General features: G+C 44.3%; 1 protein-coding gene across 2 annotated transcripts in view; it reads left to right on the top strand.

Annotated features, from left to right (window-relative positions):
* Positions 1–13990, top strand: part of CRMP1 (collapsin response mediator protein 1) — a 219117-nt gene extending 205127 nt beyond the window's left edge. For both annotated transcript variants that reach the window (XM_069203025.1, XM_069203034.1), the window contains exons 13-14: positions 5296–5449; positions 13013–13990. In XM_069203025.1, coding sequence (XP_069059126.1) covers positions 5296–5449; positions 13013–13119 — 261 coding nt within the window. In that variant the 3' untranslated portion in view covers positions 13120–13990. The remainder of the gene's footprint in view (positions 1–5295; positions 5450–13012) is intronic.
* Positions 13991–17828: the final 3838 nt, after the last annotated feature.

The raw sequence follows: 17828 nt of genomic DNA, 5'->3' as shown, positions 1-17828 counted from the left end.
CCAAAACAGTAATATACACAGTTTCTCATAAAATGGCAATAAGCTATTTTAAAAGTAGACACTGCAACATTCAATAGTTCCTGGGGGAGGTAAGTACAGTTAGGTTAATGCGGTAAGTAAGCACTTACAAGTTCAGTCTCCAGGGCAACCTCAAACATCCAGCAACACAGGACCGGTCAGGTGCAGAGGTCAAAGAGGAGCCCAAATAACATGGGCCCCTATGGAGACAGGGTGTTCCGGTTCCGGTCTGCTTGCAGGTGAGTACCCGCGTCCACATGGGAACAGACCAGGGGGGGTTGGTAGCGCACTGGGCGGGTCCCGAGTAGGCACACAAAACACACCCTCAGCGGCACAGGGGGGTCCGGGTGCAGTGGGCAAACAGGGCGTCAGGTTTTCAATAGGATTCAATAGAGGGACCCGGGGGTCACTCAGATGTTCCAGGCAGGGCACAAGGGGGCTTCTCGGGCCAGCCAATGACTGGGGAAGGGTGAGGGCCGCCTGCTGGTCACTGCTGCACTGGTGGTTGGTTTCTCACGGGCCTCGGGGCTGCGGGTGCAGTGCTTTTCCAGCGTCCGATATTTTCGTCCTGGGTAGTCGCTTCAGGGGGGTCCTCTGGATTCCCTCTGCAGGCGTCATCGTCGGGGTGCAGAGAGGTCAGCCCAGGGTGGACACGTTGTCAGAGTAGTCTGGGGATCCTCTCTGGGTCGTTGGTTTCTCTGGACACGTCCAGGGGCGTCGGGTGCAGAGTGGTGGGGACTCACCCTTCTGGAGAGTCCCTTTAAAGATGGTTTCTTCTTTCTTTGGTTGGACAGGTCCGCTGTCCACGGGAGTTCTTGACCCTTTGTAGTTGCAGGGCAGTCCTCTGAGTTGGCAGAGGTCGCTGGGCCCGCAGGATGCGTCGCTGGTGCAGGTTCTCTGAAGTTGGAGACAGGCCGGTAGGGCTGGGGCCAAAGCAGTTGTCGTCTTCAGTCTTCTCTGCAGGGTTTTCAGTCCTTCTGCTTTGTAGATCATCAGGAATCTGCAATCCTGGGTTCAGGGCCGCCTCTATATACTGAATTTAGGGGTGTGTTAGGATCACAGGGCAGTAGCCAATGGCTACTGTCCTTAAGGGAGGCTACACCCCCCCTGTGCTTCCTCCCTTTGGGGAGGGGAGCACATCCCTATCCCTATTGGCCTAAATCCTCCAAAACAAGATGGAGGCTTTTCCAAGGAGGGGGTCACTTCAGCTCTGGTCACCTTAGGGGTGAACCTGGCTGAGGTGGTGACTTCTCTTTGTTCTTCTCATTATCTCCCTGGACTTGCCGCTGTGGCGGCTGTGTCCGGGGGGGGGCGGGCATCTCCATTAGCTGTAGTGCCCTGGGGCAATGTAACATGAAGCGTGAGCCTTTGAGGCTCACTGCTAGGTGTTACAGTTCCTGCAGGGGAGAGGTTTGAAGCACCTCCACTCAGTGCAGGCTTGGTTTCTGGTATCAGAGAGCACAAAGGCTCTCACCCCAGGGGGTCATAAACTCATCTCTCAGTGGCAGGCTGGCACAGACCAGTCAGTCCTGCACTGAAGGATTGGGTGAAAGACATGGGGCATCTCTAAGATGCCCTCTGTATGCATCTTTTAATAAAGCCAACACTGGCATCAGTGTGGGTTTATTATTCTGAGACGTTTGGTACCAAACTTCCCAGTATTCATTGTAGCCATTATGGAACTGTGGAGTTCGTTTTGACATACTCTCAGACCATATACTTAATATGGCCACACAGTACATACAATATCTGAGAATGGACTTAGATACTGTAGGGGCATATTTCTCATGCAGCTATGCCCTCACTTGTAGTATAGTGCACCATGCCTTAGGGCTTTAAGGCGATAAGGCCTGCTAGAGGGGGGACTTACCTATGCCACAGGCAGTATTTTGTGAGCATGGCATCCTGAGTGAATGGCATGTGGACTTTGCCTTTTTCTCCCCACCAACACACAATATCTGCAATGGCAGTGTGCATGTGTTAGGTGAGGGGTCCCTTAGGGAGGCATAACACATGCTGCAGCCCTTAGGGACCTTCCCTGGTCACAGGGCCTTTTGTATCACTGGTACCTTTTACAAGGGACTTATCTGTGTGCTAGGAGTGTGCCAATTGTGGAAACAATGGTACATTTTTAGTGAAAGAACACTGGTGCTGGGGCATGATTAGCAGGGTCCCAGCACACTCTCAGTCAAGTCAGCATCAATATCAGGCAAAAAGTGGGGGTGACTGCAACAAAGAGCCATTTTCCTACATTAGTTAATTAACCTCGATTTATATTTTGGGCTGAGGCAATTAGCCTTTGATGGGTGCAGACTTACCACACCTTAGAGAGTGAGATAGATGCTTCATGTTAGAGTTATGGGTGGTGCCTAAGAGTTTCCAGTTGCAGTAGGTGCACTTTTCTTAAGACTGCATGCCTCTATATTATGAGAGTGGCAGACTGGCCATACAACCTGCTGCAGTCCCCCCGCTGCATCTTTACCAGTGAATGTCCAAATGATGACCCAAGGAGAATTATTGCTAAGAATTCTAACCTGGAATGTAAAAGAAGAGCAGTGCCATAGGGTGCAAAGCATGTAACACCTGATATAGCTTAAATGCAAAAAACACATTTATTGGGCTCTCACTGTTGTTTCTGGGGAGATTCGTTTTTATAATATCCTTCATACAAGCTTCATAAGATGATGTCAGGGGTTCACCTTCTTCTAAAGAAAAACTCACCTCTACTGGTTCCGGAGGTTTAGAGGGATCCTGCAGGCCAATTTATTATGAGGCTGGGCCCACTGAATGTTGCTCTATCTTGTCAGTTTCTCTCTACCCTTCCTGCCCAGGAAGGTCCATTAGAATGCAGATGAGTCCTCAGGCAGATGTAAGCTTCCTGTGTTTGTGGCTGTCTAGAGGAAATGCACAAAGTGTAGCTGTCACCTACTACAGCAGTCTCTTATGAGTAAAAGCAATTTGTACAGAACAGAAAACAAGACTAACATTTCTCTCTCTTCTTTTATCAGTTTCAACTGCATTCAGTTTTGTTTTTTTTTAAACTGGATTTCATTTGAACAATTACATTCTACAAACACTGAAAAATTTAACTCACTAGCAAGAGGTGAATTATAGTAAACTCTCAGGCCCTGCTTACCAGTATAGATGCTATTTGTTGCACATGATAAATAACGCTACCATGGGGTATGTTATTTAGTTGCTCATGATAAATAGCACATATTGCAGGTTTCAGGGTAATAACATGCGTATATTGGTGTTTAATGAACCAAAATCCACATGCTAAGGTAAATACTGTATGCTTTTCCCAGTTAAAGTTTGACAGGTTTGACCTACCAAAAGTTAATGAAGTTTAATTATCAGAGAAGCTAAATAAACTCATAATACCAATCCCTGGGCAAACAGGGGTTTACATAGCGGATGGAAAACAATGACCTATTTGGAATCAGGCCCTCGATGTGTCAATCACACAATACCTTTACCTTGCTAGAGCCAAGAGAATCGTTATGAAAGTCGTGCTGTTCCATTTTCCTATGTTAAAGATTCACAACTTGAAGCACTAAAAAGAAATAAAGGTTTGCACAGGATTTGTTAATAACTCTGTGAGTGCTCAAGAGACAATTGCTACAGCACAACTTGGAAGTGGTGACAGAGTTCCAGTATGTAGGCGCAAGGCACAGGAGAGACAAGAACAGAGGTGAGTAGCAGCCCAAGTAGATGCTTCCTCCATCAACAGGAAGGAAATCCAAGCACTTGGTCTTGTCCTGGGAGTGGATCCCTGTATTCCCGGAACCCTTGAATTATGTACCCTGACACTCACATGGGTCATACCATCATGGCTTTTGCGATGCCAGCATTGGGTCAGGATTGACTGTGCTGGTGATGGCAATTGGCTGTCACAGTCTGACACACGTCAGGCACAATCCTGAGCAGCATAGCTCCTGTCATGCTAGCATAGACAACCAGGACAGGCTTTAGGGTGGTGTGACCAGTGCAGCTGCACCTGGTGCTGACTTTGGTAGGGGCACTGTGTTTAAAAAAAACTTAGGGGTTTAAAATCATGTGAACTTCCTTGTACGTCCTGCATTTTCAGGCAACAATAAAACAGTCAAGATAACTATGGATATTAATGTTACTGCTGTGAAAGATTGGAATTTTGTTTAGTGGCAGTTTTGATTCATTTTAAAGTAATGCAGAGGGATAATGTGCCTGCTGCAAAGAACATGTACCATGCAAATCACAAAACGAGTGTGGTGAACTATAAGTAGTGCTTTAAAAAATTGAAATGTATGTCAGAGAGGTACTATGGAGAGAGGAGGGACACTGTTGGAGAGTGGCAGTGAGGGAATTCATGGAGAAGGAGATCATTGGAGGGGCACTAGTAAAGACTGTCACCCCTGTCACTAAAGGTGGCCCTATAGGCAACATCCTTAGTGGCAGTTCCCTGATGAAGGGATGGAAGGGCAGGCCAGTAATGGCCAGGACCAGAGGTGGATGGGAGAGGGTGAAACTACCTGTGGCAAACCATGACACCTACACAGGATCCATTTTCCTGGGAAAGACTATGGAAGATGAGCAAAGACTCTTTCTCCATGACTTAAGATGCCACTCGAAAATGGTAATCTTTCTTCATACAGCGTGAGAGGGTCTGCACATTTCATTGTTTTGGAGGATCATTTCAAAGCTCCTCAGGTGGCCAGCTGCACCTTCCTGGTAGTTGGCTTTATTACATAAATTGGATGACTTGGAAGAAGTTAGGCACTATAATGCCCTAACCTATCTAAAGGCTGGTGCTTGAACAAAGGGACATTATGCAAAATTGTGAAGCTAGTTCCGTTCCTTCTCTTAGTGAATGGCACAGATGTATGAATAGATGCCTGGAGAAACTAATTTATGAGACCTAAGAATGCCCACAGAAGCATCAAAAAAATTTCAGTTAGAGTAGGCAGGGGCTGAAAAACACAGGAACATTTCTCCAATACTCACGTATCTATCTTTGTCCCATACTAACATTAACCAGTTATACCTGCTGCAACATTTTGGCAATATGATATTATGCCTGTTGATACTTGATTCATGCTTGTACTTGTTGAATGTGAATGTGAAATACAATTTATTAAAAGCAAATTGTGAAGTTTTAAACCAATACTTTATTGTACAATGTACTAATAAAAGCTAAACATGTAAAGATATACGTATGCTTATGTTTTCTTGGATGCCTATAATATTCTGTGTTGCTGCTCACAAGAAAGCACTTGTTTCTATTTCTGTACTACATAGGTGAATGGATTGCAAGCAGTCTCTAGAGGAATGTATGATGGACCAGTGTATGAACTGCCGGTCACCCAAAAGTATGCCACTCCTGCCCCATCCCCAGTCAGGGCCCAGCCTCCACCAATCCGAAATCTTCACCAATCCAACTTCAGCTTTTCAGGTATGAAATCAAGCAAACCCCTGTGAAAGTGCATTAAGTTATCTTTAAGAGCCATAGTAAGTGTCCATATAACGCTGAACTCAAACATCATAATAGCAGCCAATTACTCAAAGGACTCTAGTTACCTTCAGCCTAGCAAGCTGGTACAAACAACAGAAATGCAAGAAATGCCATGGGTGATAGTGATGGAGATGTGGTGGGCACTGGTGGTGTCACTCTTTGCAGTGGTCTAGCTCTCCCTTCTTGTGGGCCTGTCTATCATGCCTAGGCCAGCCCATCTCATAGATGGAATCTGCTTCTGTACAGGTCGTGGTCCTCCTACATAAAGAACATTATTGCCCTTCTCTTGAGTGACAGGGCCATGAACCTCTCCCACAACTTCTGTTCGGGATCGCCAAGTTTTCTGGCAGTCTAGAAGAAAAAGTACATTGGAACGTGCACTGTAAGTAGGGTGGGCGGTCTAATGTTCTTGCATTGCTGGCCCTAAAGATGAAGGTTTCCGACGACAGAGACAGCAGGAGCACTGCTGTTGAAACCTGGTGGTCTACCTCCTTCTGAAAGACCGGGCAGATCTAGCATTTGACAGAGAACTTCACCACGTTTGTGGCAGAGAACCTAAATCAGTATCTAAATCGGGCCCTTAGTATGAAAATCAAATGTCCCAATTCAGTTGTTCTCAATGCCTCAAACATGTGTCTTCAAATATACCTCACTGCTGAATGGGAGACCTGATGACCAGACTGTGAAACTGATGAGATCACTGTTACTTGGGAACAGAGCATGGATCTCTGTAGCGCTGCATATCTGCTCACACAAAGTCTATTTTTGACTCTATTGTGTTTGTTCCCACCACCAATTAGAGGGGACGTAAGGCTGTGGCTTTACATTACCTTCCTTAGCAGTATCAAATCAAATTAAATGACTAACATTCTGCATTCTGGGCAGTCTACTGCTTGAACAAAACCCCGCTGTGAAAATGTAAAGTATTAGAGCATAGATTCAGAATAAACCAGTGCATAGCGTAATGATCTAACCTAGAACTGGAAAATACTTACCAATGGTGGCCAATATAATGAGACATCACATTATTACTGTCTAAATGGTATCACATTTCTGGACATACAGACATTTCTTTAAGGAACACAGCATAACTAAGATGGTTTCTGATGAAATATGTTATGTTATAAATGTTGTCCGTACATAGATTCCCATCCCTTTCTGCGAATAAATAAGGCTAAAAGGCTCACAATATTTCAATTACTGATTGAAACACAAGGTTTCCTCATGACATGTGCAACTCGAACAGCTGTCATACAATTTCTTGTAATTACGTGATAAACCATTGCAATCTTTCAGAAACCTCTCGACCAATAGTCTTGTGTCTGTATTGAAATAGCGCTCTTCAGGGTGGCATACTTGAATGATAACTAGTAAAAAGGGAGGGGCTATTACCCATGCTTTCTTTGAAGCTGGAATCAACCACACTAATTCTTTGGGTACTTAATAGCCACTTTTTACGGTGATTCACCAAGATCTTGCCAGGCAGTTTAGGGTGCTGATTCAGTGCAAAGTAGGAAGATAACATGTCTGTGATACTTTCACTTTTTTTGCTAAATACTATCGAAATAAACAAAACAGGAACTTAAAAGCATGATGTTGGCATATCTGCATAACTACTATCATATAAGTATACCATATTTTTATATAGCACCAGCCACCTATTTTGATACAGGTAACAAACTTCATGTCACTCCTTTTGTCAGCCTAGAAAATATATAAAGCAGATTCAGCCTACACAAATTACAAACCCTGACTTTTAGGTTGTACACACGTTTTAGCACTAACCTATCTTCATAGATACCCGAATAAAACTAAAAGGCGTATGTCATAACCATACTTGAGAACAGGGGAAAAGTAAAGAACACATCCTCCTGCACAAAAACAATCCTTAGAGGCATAGTCACCTTTCTATGTATGTAGCAGAACGCAGTACACATGCAAACAGGAAGTAACAAGAAGAAATTAAGATATTTCTCCTCGCTAAGCCTCTCTCAGGGAGGTGCCCTATTTCGGAGCAAACCCAGGTTCACTACTTTTATCAGATCTAGGTTAAGTCAAAATACATAGGTGGATGACCGGGAATGCCCATCCACCTGGCATGTAACACATACCGACACACTTTCTTTTTTTTTTTTTTTTTTTACAAAGTCACACAAGGTGACACAAATCAGCCCTTCTTTGGCTTTGTAAATTTCGACAAGCATTTTAGCAAAAAAGTAGTACAACCACGATGCAAAAAGTTAGTAAATCTGGGACTCCGAGTTTATGTGTTTTACAAGTGCCAAGGGAGGCCAAATAAAGATGAATCATAAAAAGTAGTTTTATAAACGCAACCCACAGTTTTGAGGCTGCTGATTGGAGGTTGTCGTTCACCTTTCACAGCCCACACCAAGCCCTGCTCATGAGGGAGCTTCCCACCTGCCTTCCTTGTAAATGGATCTTGGGTGTGCCACATATGTCTGTAGTAGCAGATCTTGCCAACGGTGGACAGGAGCCTTAGGCATTGCTTAGTTTCCTTCACAATGCTTCTGTCCTAGCAGTCCTAAACCCACGTAAGCGAGCGTGAGCAGGACCATGAGCAATTGACGTTAGAGAATTCTATTCATGTGTAAGATGTGCCCATCCACACCCAGGCTTTGTTGTCAGTGCCACAGTGGGCTCAATGGCAAGCTGCAAGGAGTTTCAAGCTCGCCTTCTCCGCCGTGTGATATTGACTATTCACTGGATGCCTATTTGAAGGGAACCGTTATTGTATGACACAATGTAACAGCCTGTAAGTTGGTAGGTCTGCACTGGGTACAAGTCTAAATCATGCACTAATATATCATTCTCAAATTAAATCATGAGGGAATTGGGTACAGTAGTTAATTAGATGATTGTCTCAATAACCTTAAGTCCTTTATTGAGAGCGAACAATTGCTCTTTTAGCTGTCAAGTGCTATAAGCACCTGATTTAGAAATTTTCTAAAATATTGTAAAACAGGGAGAGGGAAAAATCAGGTATGGTTATATCTAGCATATTGATCAAGTGAGCTGCCTCATTATTATTGAAGCCAACTAGCTTATCTGCATTTGAAAATATAAAAACTGCTGAAAGAGAGTGGAACTCTGGATAGTACGGGCACAGTGGCATGATTCACCCCTAGGCCTTCAGGTCCACTTTTTGAAGGCCGTAGATTTTATGGCTCGTTTGAGAACACTAGCCTATTCAGTATAACCTGCATTACTACTTTCCTACCACATTCCCTAATTTGAGCAATTTTGGGGTTGTCTTTGATGTTTTCAGGGATACTGCTCCAGATTTTTGGTGCATGGATAGAAAAGGCCTGTTTCCTTGTTATTTCTTTTTTAGTCTTCTTAGCCTGCTGTCTGATGGTGTCTTGGCTGAGGTTGTGCTGAGAATCACCAGGGTATGGTATGCTTGTCTGAACTATAAATAAGGCTATTGGTTGTATGGCTTTCTAAATGATATAGCTGGTTTTGAAGTTGGTGCACGCCTGCAAGAGGATCCAATGGCATGCCATCAGGATGGTGGTGATGTGGTGATATTTCCTCCTACCCTGTATAAGAGATGCTGCAGTGTGCAGAATGCTTTTCAAGGGTTCCAGTGTGGCATCCTTGAGGCCATGGAGCAGGGTATTACCACCAACCAGACACAAGAGTATGAGGGCTTGAAGAGTAGTTCAAGTAGCTTTCTACAAGAAACAGTTTAGCTTTCTTTAGAAGAGGGATCTAGTACCTGTCTGTCTATATTTTTTGGCACTGTGTAATTTAAGGCCAACAGTGGGGTCCAAGGGGGAATCCAAGTGACTTGGCATTGGACACAAATTGCTGTTTGTAGTTGTCAAGGTACAAATCACTGAGGCAGGTGTCGACTTTTCTTAGTTTTTCTTTGTAAATAACAAGAACTCTATGTTGGTTGGGTGGGCTTCAGGTAGGTGCAGGCCATTCAGGCCTGGGTGATGTGCTGGCAGTGTTAGAGGCCTTGGGTGTCTTTACCAGGAGTAAATTGCAATATAGAGTTGTAGATCATTGTCATACTGGTGAATCTTGGTGCTATTATATGTGAGCAGAGCAGCAGGCAACTCCATATGGAGGTTGACGATGACAGAGGATAGTTTGGAAATTGGGGGATTCCGCAGGAGATTGAGATCTATTGGGACCTGGAGGTGCCCATGTGAACATGTCTGCATGCTCAACAACATCTGGCAACCACTTTGCCTATTTTGCTCTTGAACGTGCTCAGGTTTCACTAAAACTGCTTAACACCAGTACCCTAATATTTGCCTCAAGAGGTCTTTATTCCGACCCTAATATGCAGGCACACAAGGCAGATTTCATCAAACTGTATTGTATACATGTACAATTTAGGGAATTACTGTTCATAAAGGTTTTTCTAATTTGATCTGATTATATCAGATGTATCTGATGTATTGAGATACAATTCATGATACTGTCATGTTATCTCTCATTATAACAATGAGACTGCTGGATTTGGTGGCAGCACCACTGGTTTGTGGGGAACCCGGTCCAGTCCCACACCTTGTGACAGCTGTCAGGCTAACCCTTCTGGCTAGCTAGCAGTACCTCACCAGCACCCGAAAGTGGCAGTGGTTTGTAGCAGCCATTCGCATTTCTCAGGGAAATCGTGGTGAAACAGATCTCATTGTTTTCCCTCAGTTACATTTGTCTTACACATGGGGTTCAATGTATTCTATTAAATCACTGCATTCTAGATAAAAAGGCATGTACTGTAATATTAAGGATAATGAAACAGAATAATAGTAAAGCTGTGACCAAGAAAGTGAAACATAAGAAAAGTCCCACCATAGTGTCACAATACTACGTATTAGAATTACTACCTACACCACTAAGGTTCTAAAGTAGAGCACAGCAGTGTTAGTCCTAATCCGTCCTTCAGGACCCCTGCGAATACACCATCCACCATACCTGAATATGGTAGTAGCAAAGAGAGAGGTTGGTCTACCTAGCGTCCTCTTCTATGTAGACGGAAAAGACATCAAGTCTCAGCAGACAGCTGCAATGAAGCAACAGCATGCTGTGGCAATTTATGGCTAGAACTTCCCTCTAACGTTTAGGGGGGCTGAGAGATATTGTATAATAAAACAGCTGGTGTTCTAAGAAAACTGCCCTAACAATAGAAAACGTATGTTCCTGTGAAGTGGCAGAGAGAGATTGTGGTGTTCCACTTTCTATTGACAACAATATTGCATACATCTTTGAGCAAAGCATAGAACAAAAATGTCAAGCTAAAAGAATGAAAACAGAAGGCTAAAAGTGTATGAGATAAAAGAAACAAAACATTGCCGCAGGATGAAGCTTCTGCTCAGAAAAGAAAATGAATTATCACTAAGCTAAAGGGCACAAACTGCAGGCCTATGGCTAAAATAACGTGCCCATTAATTATTGCTAAAATAACCTCATGAAAATACAGTATTTTTTCCGTACATAACATTTGCTAGTCATATGCTCATGTCATAGATTCAAGAGAGGCAACCTGAGATATTCATACAAGAACACAAGGTACTTGAAGTAATTTACCAACAATGCCTATAAGGACGAATGATCTCCATACCTTGTAAATCTTCTCTTTGTTGAATTGCTTCTCTTGGCACCCAGCATGTTCAAGAATATACCCTTTCTCTCAGACCAATGGGCAGCAGTTCTGTGGAGTATCACTTTGGAATTAACTAAATGTCTCCAAGAAACATACATCTGTGTTGGAAGGTTGAAAGCATCAACATAAGAGAGTATGTGATTTTGGAAATTGGATATTAACATTTGCTGACTCCTTTTAGCAATCTATTGTTTTACATTCTACTGAGCACCCCTTATTATTTTCTATTTAATGAACCTCTGTCCCGCATTGCGAGTAACTTCATATGTGGTATGATATTTATCGCACATGATAAAACCTGGCTCCGCTGAATCGAAATTTATCTGGTATGTTAACCCCTTCACTGCGGGCGTCGGCCACTGGCCGACGCCCGCACTACCTCCCTGGTGCGGGTCACGACCAGTGGCCGACACCAGGGAGGGGGTTAATAAATCCTCGGGTGCGTAGCCAAAAAAGGGGGGGAAAGGCCCAGCAGCTAAGAGGTTAAATACCACACAATTACAGGTTTTGGGGAAGTATCATGCTGTTGTTGATTGCATCAAAATTGGTATGTTTCAGTAAATACTGGAAATTTTCCTCCATCAAATGTATATTAGCTGTTTTGAGCTGCCATATTTCTCACAAAACTCATAATTACGTTATGTGCATGAACAGAAGTTACCACACATTATTTTACCACACATATTGCAATTCACAGGGCTACTCGTATTAAGAGTGTTTGTACTGTATTCTGAAAAGCATAGAAATATTATTCCGTTGGCCCTTCCAAAGTACTTTGCACATTAGGTACTAAGCTTAATTGTTGTCCAGCTTCCAGGCCTATTCATTCATTTTGTAACTTTACTACATTGTCATCTACCCTAGCCCTTGTTACAAGTTAGGAAGAGTAGGGGAAGATATTTGCCACATGTGGTGAATACCATTACCTAAGGTTATTATGTGTGGTAAATACCTCATAAAAGCATAATATGTGTAATCAGTATTTAACACATAGGGGGTCATTTTGAGTTTGGTGGGTGGAAAAGCCCAGTGCGGAACAGCCCAGAACATTGACGCTGGCTCATAATGGAGGCGGCAGCAATGTTGCAGTGCGTAGGGTGCAACAGCACCTGTCACACCTTTCACTGTCTGCACAGCAGACAGTGAAAAGCGCGATGGGGCTGTCCATGGGGGCCCCTGCACTGCCCATGCCAAGTGCATGGGCATGCATGGGCCTCCATGGGGCCCCCTGAACCCCATTTCCGCCAGCTTTTACATGGTGGTGCAACCGCCATGTGAAAGCTGGCAGAGAGGGTGCTAATAATCCCCAGGGTGGCACTGCATGCTGTGCTGCACCAGCCGATTATGACTGCTAGCACTGCTAGTCCCTCCAGTGGAGGGAAACTGGCGGTGCTTGCGGTCTGACCATGGGCGAAACAACATGGTCATAATGTGGTGGTGTGACTGCTGCCGAAGCGGTCGGACGACCGCTTTGGCGGCGGTCAGACGGCCACCGCGGCCCTGGCGGCGTATTTAGGCCCATAGTGTTCTGCATGTTTTAGCTTTTTTACAGGTTTTGTCCCTGATAAATTTCAGCAGGTTTAACTTGCTGGAATTTATTTGGGAAAAACTGCAGAGGGTTGGTAAGTATCCCACAACACATAATTCTGATCCCTCTGCAAACAAGCATTTTCACAGGGGTCTGAATTTAGACCTGCATCTTTTCTAAGAATCTATTCACTGTAATCCTGTCGAAATTAAGCACTGTCTTTGAGAAGCTCTGTTCTGAAGTAGATGTAATGATCCATGTTTTCACTTTTCTTGCTTACATTACATTTTGCTCACAAACTATTTCCCTTATGACATCTAACATCTTTTGTGACCAGGTTACTCCTTTGCAAGTGCTCAAGTGAATGACAACCATACACGCCGCACTGGACATCGTATTGTAGCTCCACCTGGTGGCCGTTCCAATATTACCAGCCTCGGGTGAACATGGAGTATCAACAGATGGGCAGGATTTGGGGAATCATGTCAATTTCCTTCTGCAGTCTGCACCAGTGTTTTTTATCCCAGTCTCTATGTGGAAACTGTGAAATAATGAATGTCTGTTTGCTTATTTTTGTGATTAGTAGAAGGGATACTTGTTTGGTGTGCTTGCAGGACACCATGTCTCAAAGGTTTGCTTACATGCTTAAAGAGTTAGTGTCACTGTTAGTGACATCAATTTATGTTTTTTAGCTTTGTCTTGGATGATTCATTTGCGCAAATGAGCTGTGTTATGGTTGATAGTGCATGGTACTGAACTGTTTACAGCACACAGATGTTTGTCTGGGAGTGAGTCAGCCAGAGAACATTGCCAATTAATGGAGTTTCACACTGCCAATATGAAAATCCATACTTCGAAATGTAACCAACTTGCTGAAAGAGACAGTATGTGGACTAAATTAATATGCAGTACGCTAGACATATTGAATTTAGTATTAATTTAAATGGCAGCAGTAAAGTGAAATGAAACCTGCGATGAATACAAAACACGACTTCGCCTGCAGCTTACATTTTTCATCAAGAATTGTACAATTACGTCTGTTTTCACACTGTAATTTAAATAGGGACTAGGCAAAACCTACTGAATGTAAAGAAAAGGCATCAGACATAGGTTTTATGTATTAAATTGGCAACTCTGGAATCTGTTTTCAGGAATGTGTGGTATTCCAGTTCTAGTTTTTATCAAATTTTCCACGGTTTTTACAGGGATTTGCTTTCCAAACACATGCATTTTTACTTATTCTGTAACTTGTGTATTAGCAATTATTCTAATCTTAAATTGAAACACGTAAAAATAAACAAAATTAAACCTTGAACATGCTGTGAGATGTATGCATATGTTGCTTACTCGTGAATTCATATAGGGTTTTGTTAAGTGCACAAAGCTGGAACCACAGTTTACAAAATCACTAAACAGCATCATAAAATAGCAATCTATTAAAACAAGCATTGGCAAAAAATTAGGTGTGCCTTCTTCACTGATAGGAGAGTTTTATATGTGGATATGTGAGGTTAATATGTGGATGAAAGTGTGTGGATGAATCAAAAGATGAGTGAGGTAGTGCATTACTGGGCACCAATAAAGAGCTGTTATTGATAAGGGGTGTTCACTAAGGTAATAAGAAAGAGAACTTTTTGTTGATCGAGAAGTTCCTGCCACTTGAGCTAGTATTGCTAATTGAGGGTTCTTTCACAGGGATATCTGTTGGATTTGCTGAGAATGCTATGTTATAGTCTTCAGGAGAGTGGTATGGAGCTAATTTTGCTTTCTGCAATGATTGGATGTGCTGTACAGTCAGTGCAGTGCAGTTCAGTGGGTGAAATGTCCTTAGCGCTATGCGTAGCAGGGGGGTTTACTTCAGACCTCTGATCTGCAGTGGGTGATGCACAGACGTGTTGTGTTCTTCAAGAGGTGCAAGTTTCTGAAGGAAGGGCCATGCTCTGCTCTTCAGGGATTAATAAGAAGACAGAACTGTGCTCTGCATGAACCTGTATTCTGCATGGGCAGATATGCAGCCAGTCCTGCATGTTCCTGCAGCTGTGGCACCTTGGGAGCCGGGCTCTGAAGCGAGTGCTGCACTCAATAGAGGGTGATGTGCAGTCATGGGGAGTGCAGTATCACTGTGTTCTGCAGGAGCTGAAACACATCCATGGCTACGCTCAGAAGAGAGGTATGTACATCAGCAGCCTTTTTCTGCAAGGGTTGATGCACACTCAATGGTGTGCTGTATGGGTATTTTAGTCAGTGCTGTGCTCTGCAGGAGGTGATGTGGACACAGTGAAATGTTCTGCGCAGAATGCACTGAAGCCATGTGCTCTGCATGAGATGTTGCATTGATTGCACTGTGCTTTGTAAAGACTGTGCCTAGGGAGATGTGTTCTGCAGGGGGTGTTGTGCTGTGCTCTGCAGAGGGGATGAGCAGACACTGCTGTACATGGAGTGCTCTGGAGGTAGTGATGTATTGCAAATGCTGAGCCTGGTACATAAGGGTTTCTGGCCCGTTGTTGCTGCCATAGTACAGATTACTTTCAGGGGTAGGTCGGGTGTACCTGGACGTCAGTGACACGGCACTCAGGACTCACGATGTTGCTGGACTTCAGAAGTGGCTCGGCAGCATCAGGCCTGTGGTGTCGGTCACTGTCGTCGCACTTCAGTGGGGACCCCTGCTCTGGGTGAAGGCAGCAGCACAGAGTGGAGCAGCTGTGCCGGATCTGGAGTTGTCTGAAGTCAGTGTGCCTGGGTCTTCTTATTTTTCTCAACGACTCCACTCCCAAGGACCCAGGAACTGGAGTGGGCACCTCTTGGCAAGCCAGGGTCTTCAGCAAGAGAACTTAGGGGCTGGCAGGTGAAGTCTTTGATATCCCTGATACTTCTTAACAGTAGGCAAGCTCAGTCCAAGTCCTTCTAGAAACTTCATAAGCAGGATACACAGTAAAGTTCAGTCTTTGTCTTCTCCAAAGCAGAAGCAGCAACTGCAGGCCAACCCAACAAGGCACACACAGCAAAGGGGCAGTACTCCTCCTCACAGCTCTTCAGCTCTTCTCCTTGGCAGAGTCTCCTCTTTATCCAGAGGTGTTCTAAAAGTCTGTGGTTTTGGGTCCAATACATATACCCATTCCTGCCTTTGAAGTAGTCAAACTTCAAAGGAAAGTCTTGGTAGTGAACAAGACCCTGCCTTTCCTGCCCTGGTTCCAGACACACACTAAGGGGTTGGATACTTCATTGCATAAGGACAGGCACAGCCCTATTCAGGTGCAAATGTCAGCTCTTCCCACCACTCTAGCCCAGGAAGACCCACCAGGATACAAAGGGCACAAATCAGCTCACTTTGTGTGACTGTCTAGAGTGAATTTCCAACTAGTCCAACTGTCATCCTCACCCAGACGTGTAATCCACAGCCAGGCAGTGGCACAGAATGGTTAAGCAAGAAAATGGCCAATTTTTAACAGTGGCATTTTCAAACACGCTAGTTAAAAACCACCTTCACTAAAAGATCTATTCTTAAATTGTGAGTGTGGGACCCCAAACTCCATAGCTTCATCTGCTCCCAATGGGAAATTACACTTAAAAGATATTTCAAGGCAATCCCCATGTTAACCTATGGGGGAGATAGGCCTTGAAGTAGTGAAAAACTAAGTTGGTAGTATTTCACTATCAGGACATGTGAAACACACTAGTACATGTCCTACCTTTTAAATACACTGTACCCTGTCCATGGGGCTTCCTTAGGGGTGCCTACATGTACTAAAAGGGAAGGTTTGGGCCTGGCAAGGAGGTGTACTTGCCAGGTCGACAAGGCAGTTTAAAACTGCACACACAAAAACTGCAATGGCAGGTCTGAGACACATTTACGGGGCTACTCATGTGGGTGTCTCAATCAGTGTTGCAGGCCCACTAGTAGCCTTTGATTTACAGTTCCTGGCACAAATGGTGCTCTATACTAGCAAATCAAATATGCGAATCATGGATAACCAATCATAATCACAGTTTACACAGGAAGCGCTTGCACTTTGGTGCTGATCAGCAGTAGAAAAGTGCCCAGAGTACAAAAACCAGCAAAAACAAAATCTAGCACATAGTCAAAAATACAGGAGGCAGAGGCAAAAAGACAGGGTGAAACCATGCCAAGGATGCCAGGTCTAACACTGACACACCAACCCTCTTTGATATGCCCATATGTCCTACACACTGGGCACCAATGGGGATGGAGCCAGCTACACACACACTTATACAAGCAGCATCTGAAATGAGTCATGGTAGATACCTGTTTTAATGACTATATCAAGGACTATGCACTCGTTTACATACATCTTTGGAACCTCTATGAGCTAAATGGGAGGTAGGCTACCCGCTGGTATAATATTGACCATTACCTCTTGGGCCTGTACCCCAAACCTAAGAATTTTAAAACCATGGCAAAGTTTGCGGACTTAGTACTCCTTTGGCCAAGCGTCAAATTACCAGATGCTGGAAATCCCCCATTGTGCCCCTTGTATCGTGCTGGCGGGAGGAGGTCATCCGATAGGGCATGGTTGAAAGTAGTGCGTTCCACAAAGAAGAATACTGAGGTCTGGGTAAAGAGCCTACTGCTCTAGTCTGGGATGACAGCAGGTAATGCCCACCACATACATGACGAGGCACACATACTCCAACTCCCTACCTGGAGGTAGCTCTTCAGAGTTGCATTAATCAGGGGTTGGGGCCGTACCCACGAATATTAAACTGCGTTTCCCTCTTGGAGGGCAACAGTACCTACAGAATTGTGGTCCCTGACTCCCCACAAGCGCATAATTACACAACATAATGCAACCTCCTTTAAACCTCCAAATGCCTCAGTTGTTCCCACTCAATATAACACAGTTTTCAGAAATGGAGATGTGACGGTGCTGGAAAATCAGAGACGACCATGTTTGGACCCAGCCACGTGAAAGGCACCCCGGGGGCAGTGAGGGACAGTTGGGAGAGCAGCGCTCCAGTGAGCAGGACACGCCGCCCATGTCCTGCCACCCGTTGATAGGTGCACCGATCAGGAGTGGTGCTGCCCGATCCAGAGGATGGAAGGAGGCGGCAAAAAGCAGGAACGAAGATATGGCGGCATGGTGGACGGAGGAAGCAACGCAGAGCAAGAGGATGACAAAAACAACTGAAGGAAA

The sequence above is a fragment of the Pleurodeles waltl genome, chromosome 1_2 (genome assembly GCF_031143425.1).
Source record: "Pleurodeles waltl isolate 20211129_DDA chromosome 1_2, aPleWal1.hap1.20221129, whole genome shotgun sequence".
Taxonomy (NCBI): Eukaryota; Metazoa; Chordata; class Amphibia; order Caudata; family Salamandridae; genus Pleurodeles; species Pleurodeles waltl.
This window is presented reverse-complemented; position numbering and strand designations above follow the sequence as displayed.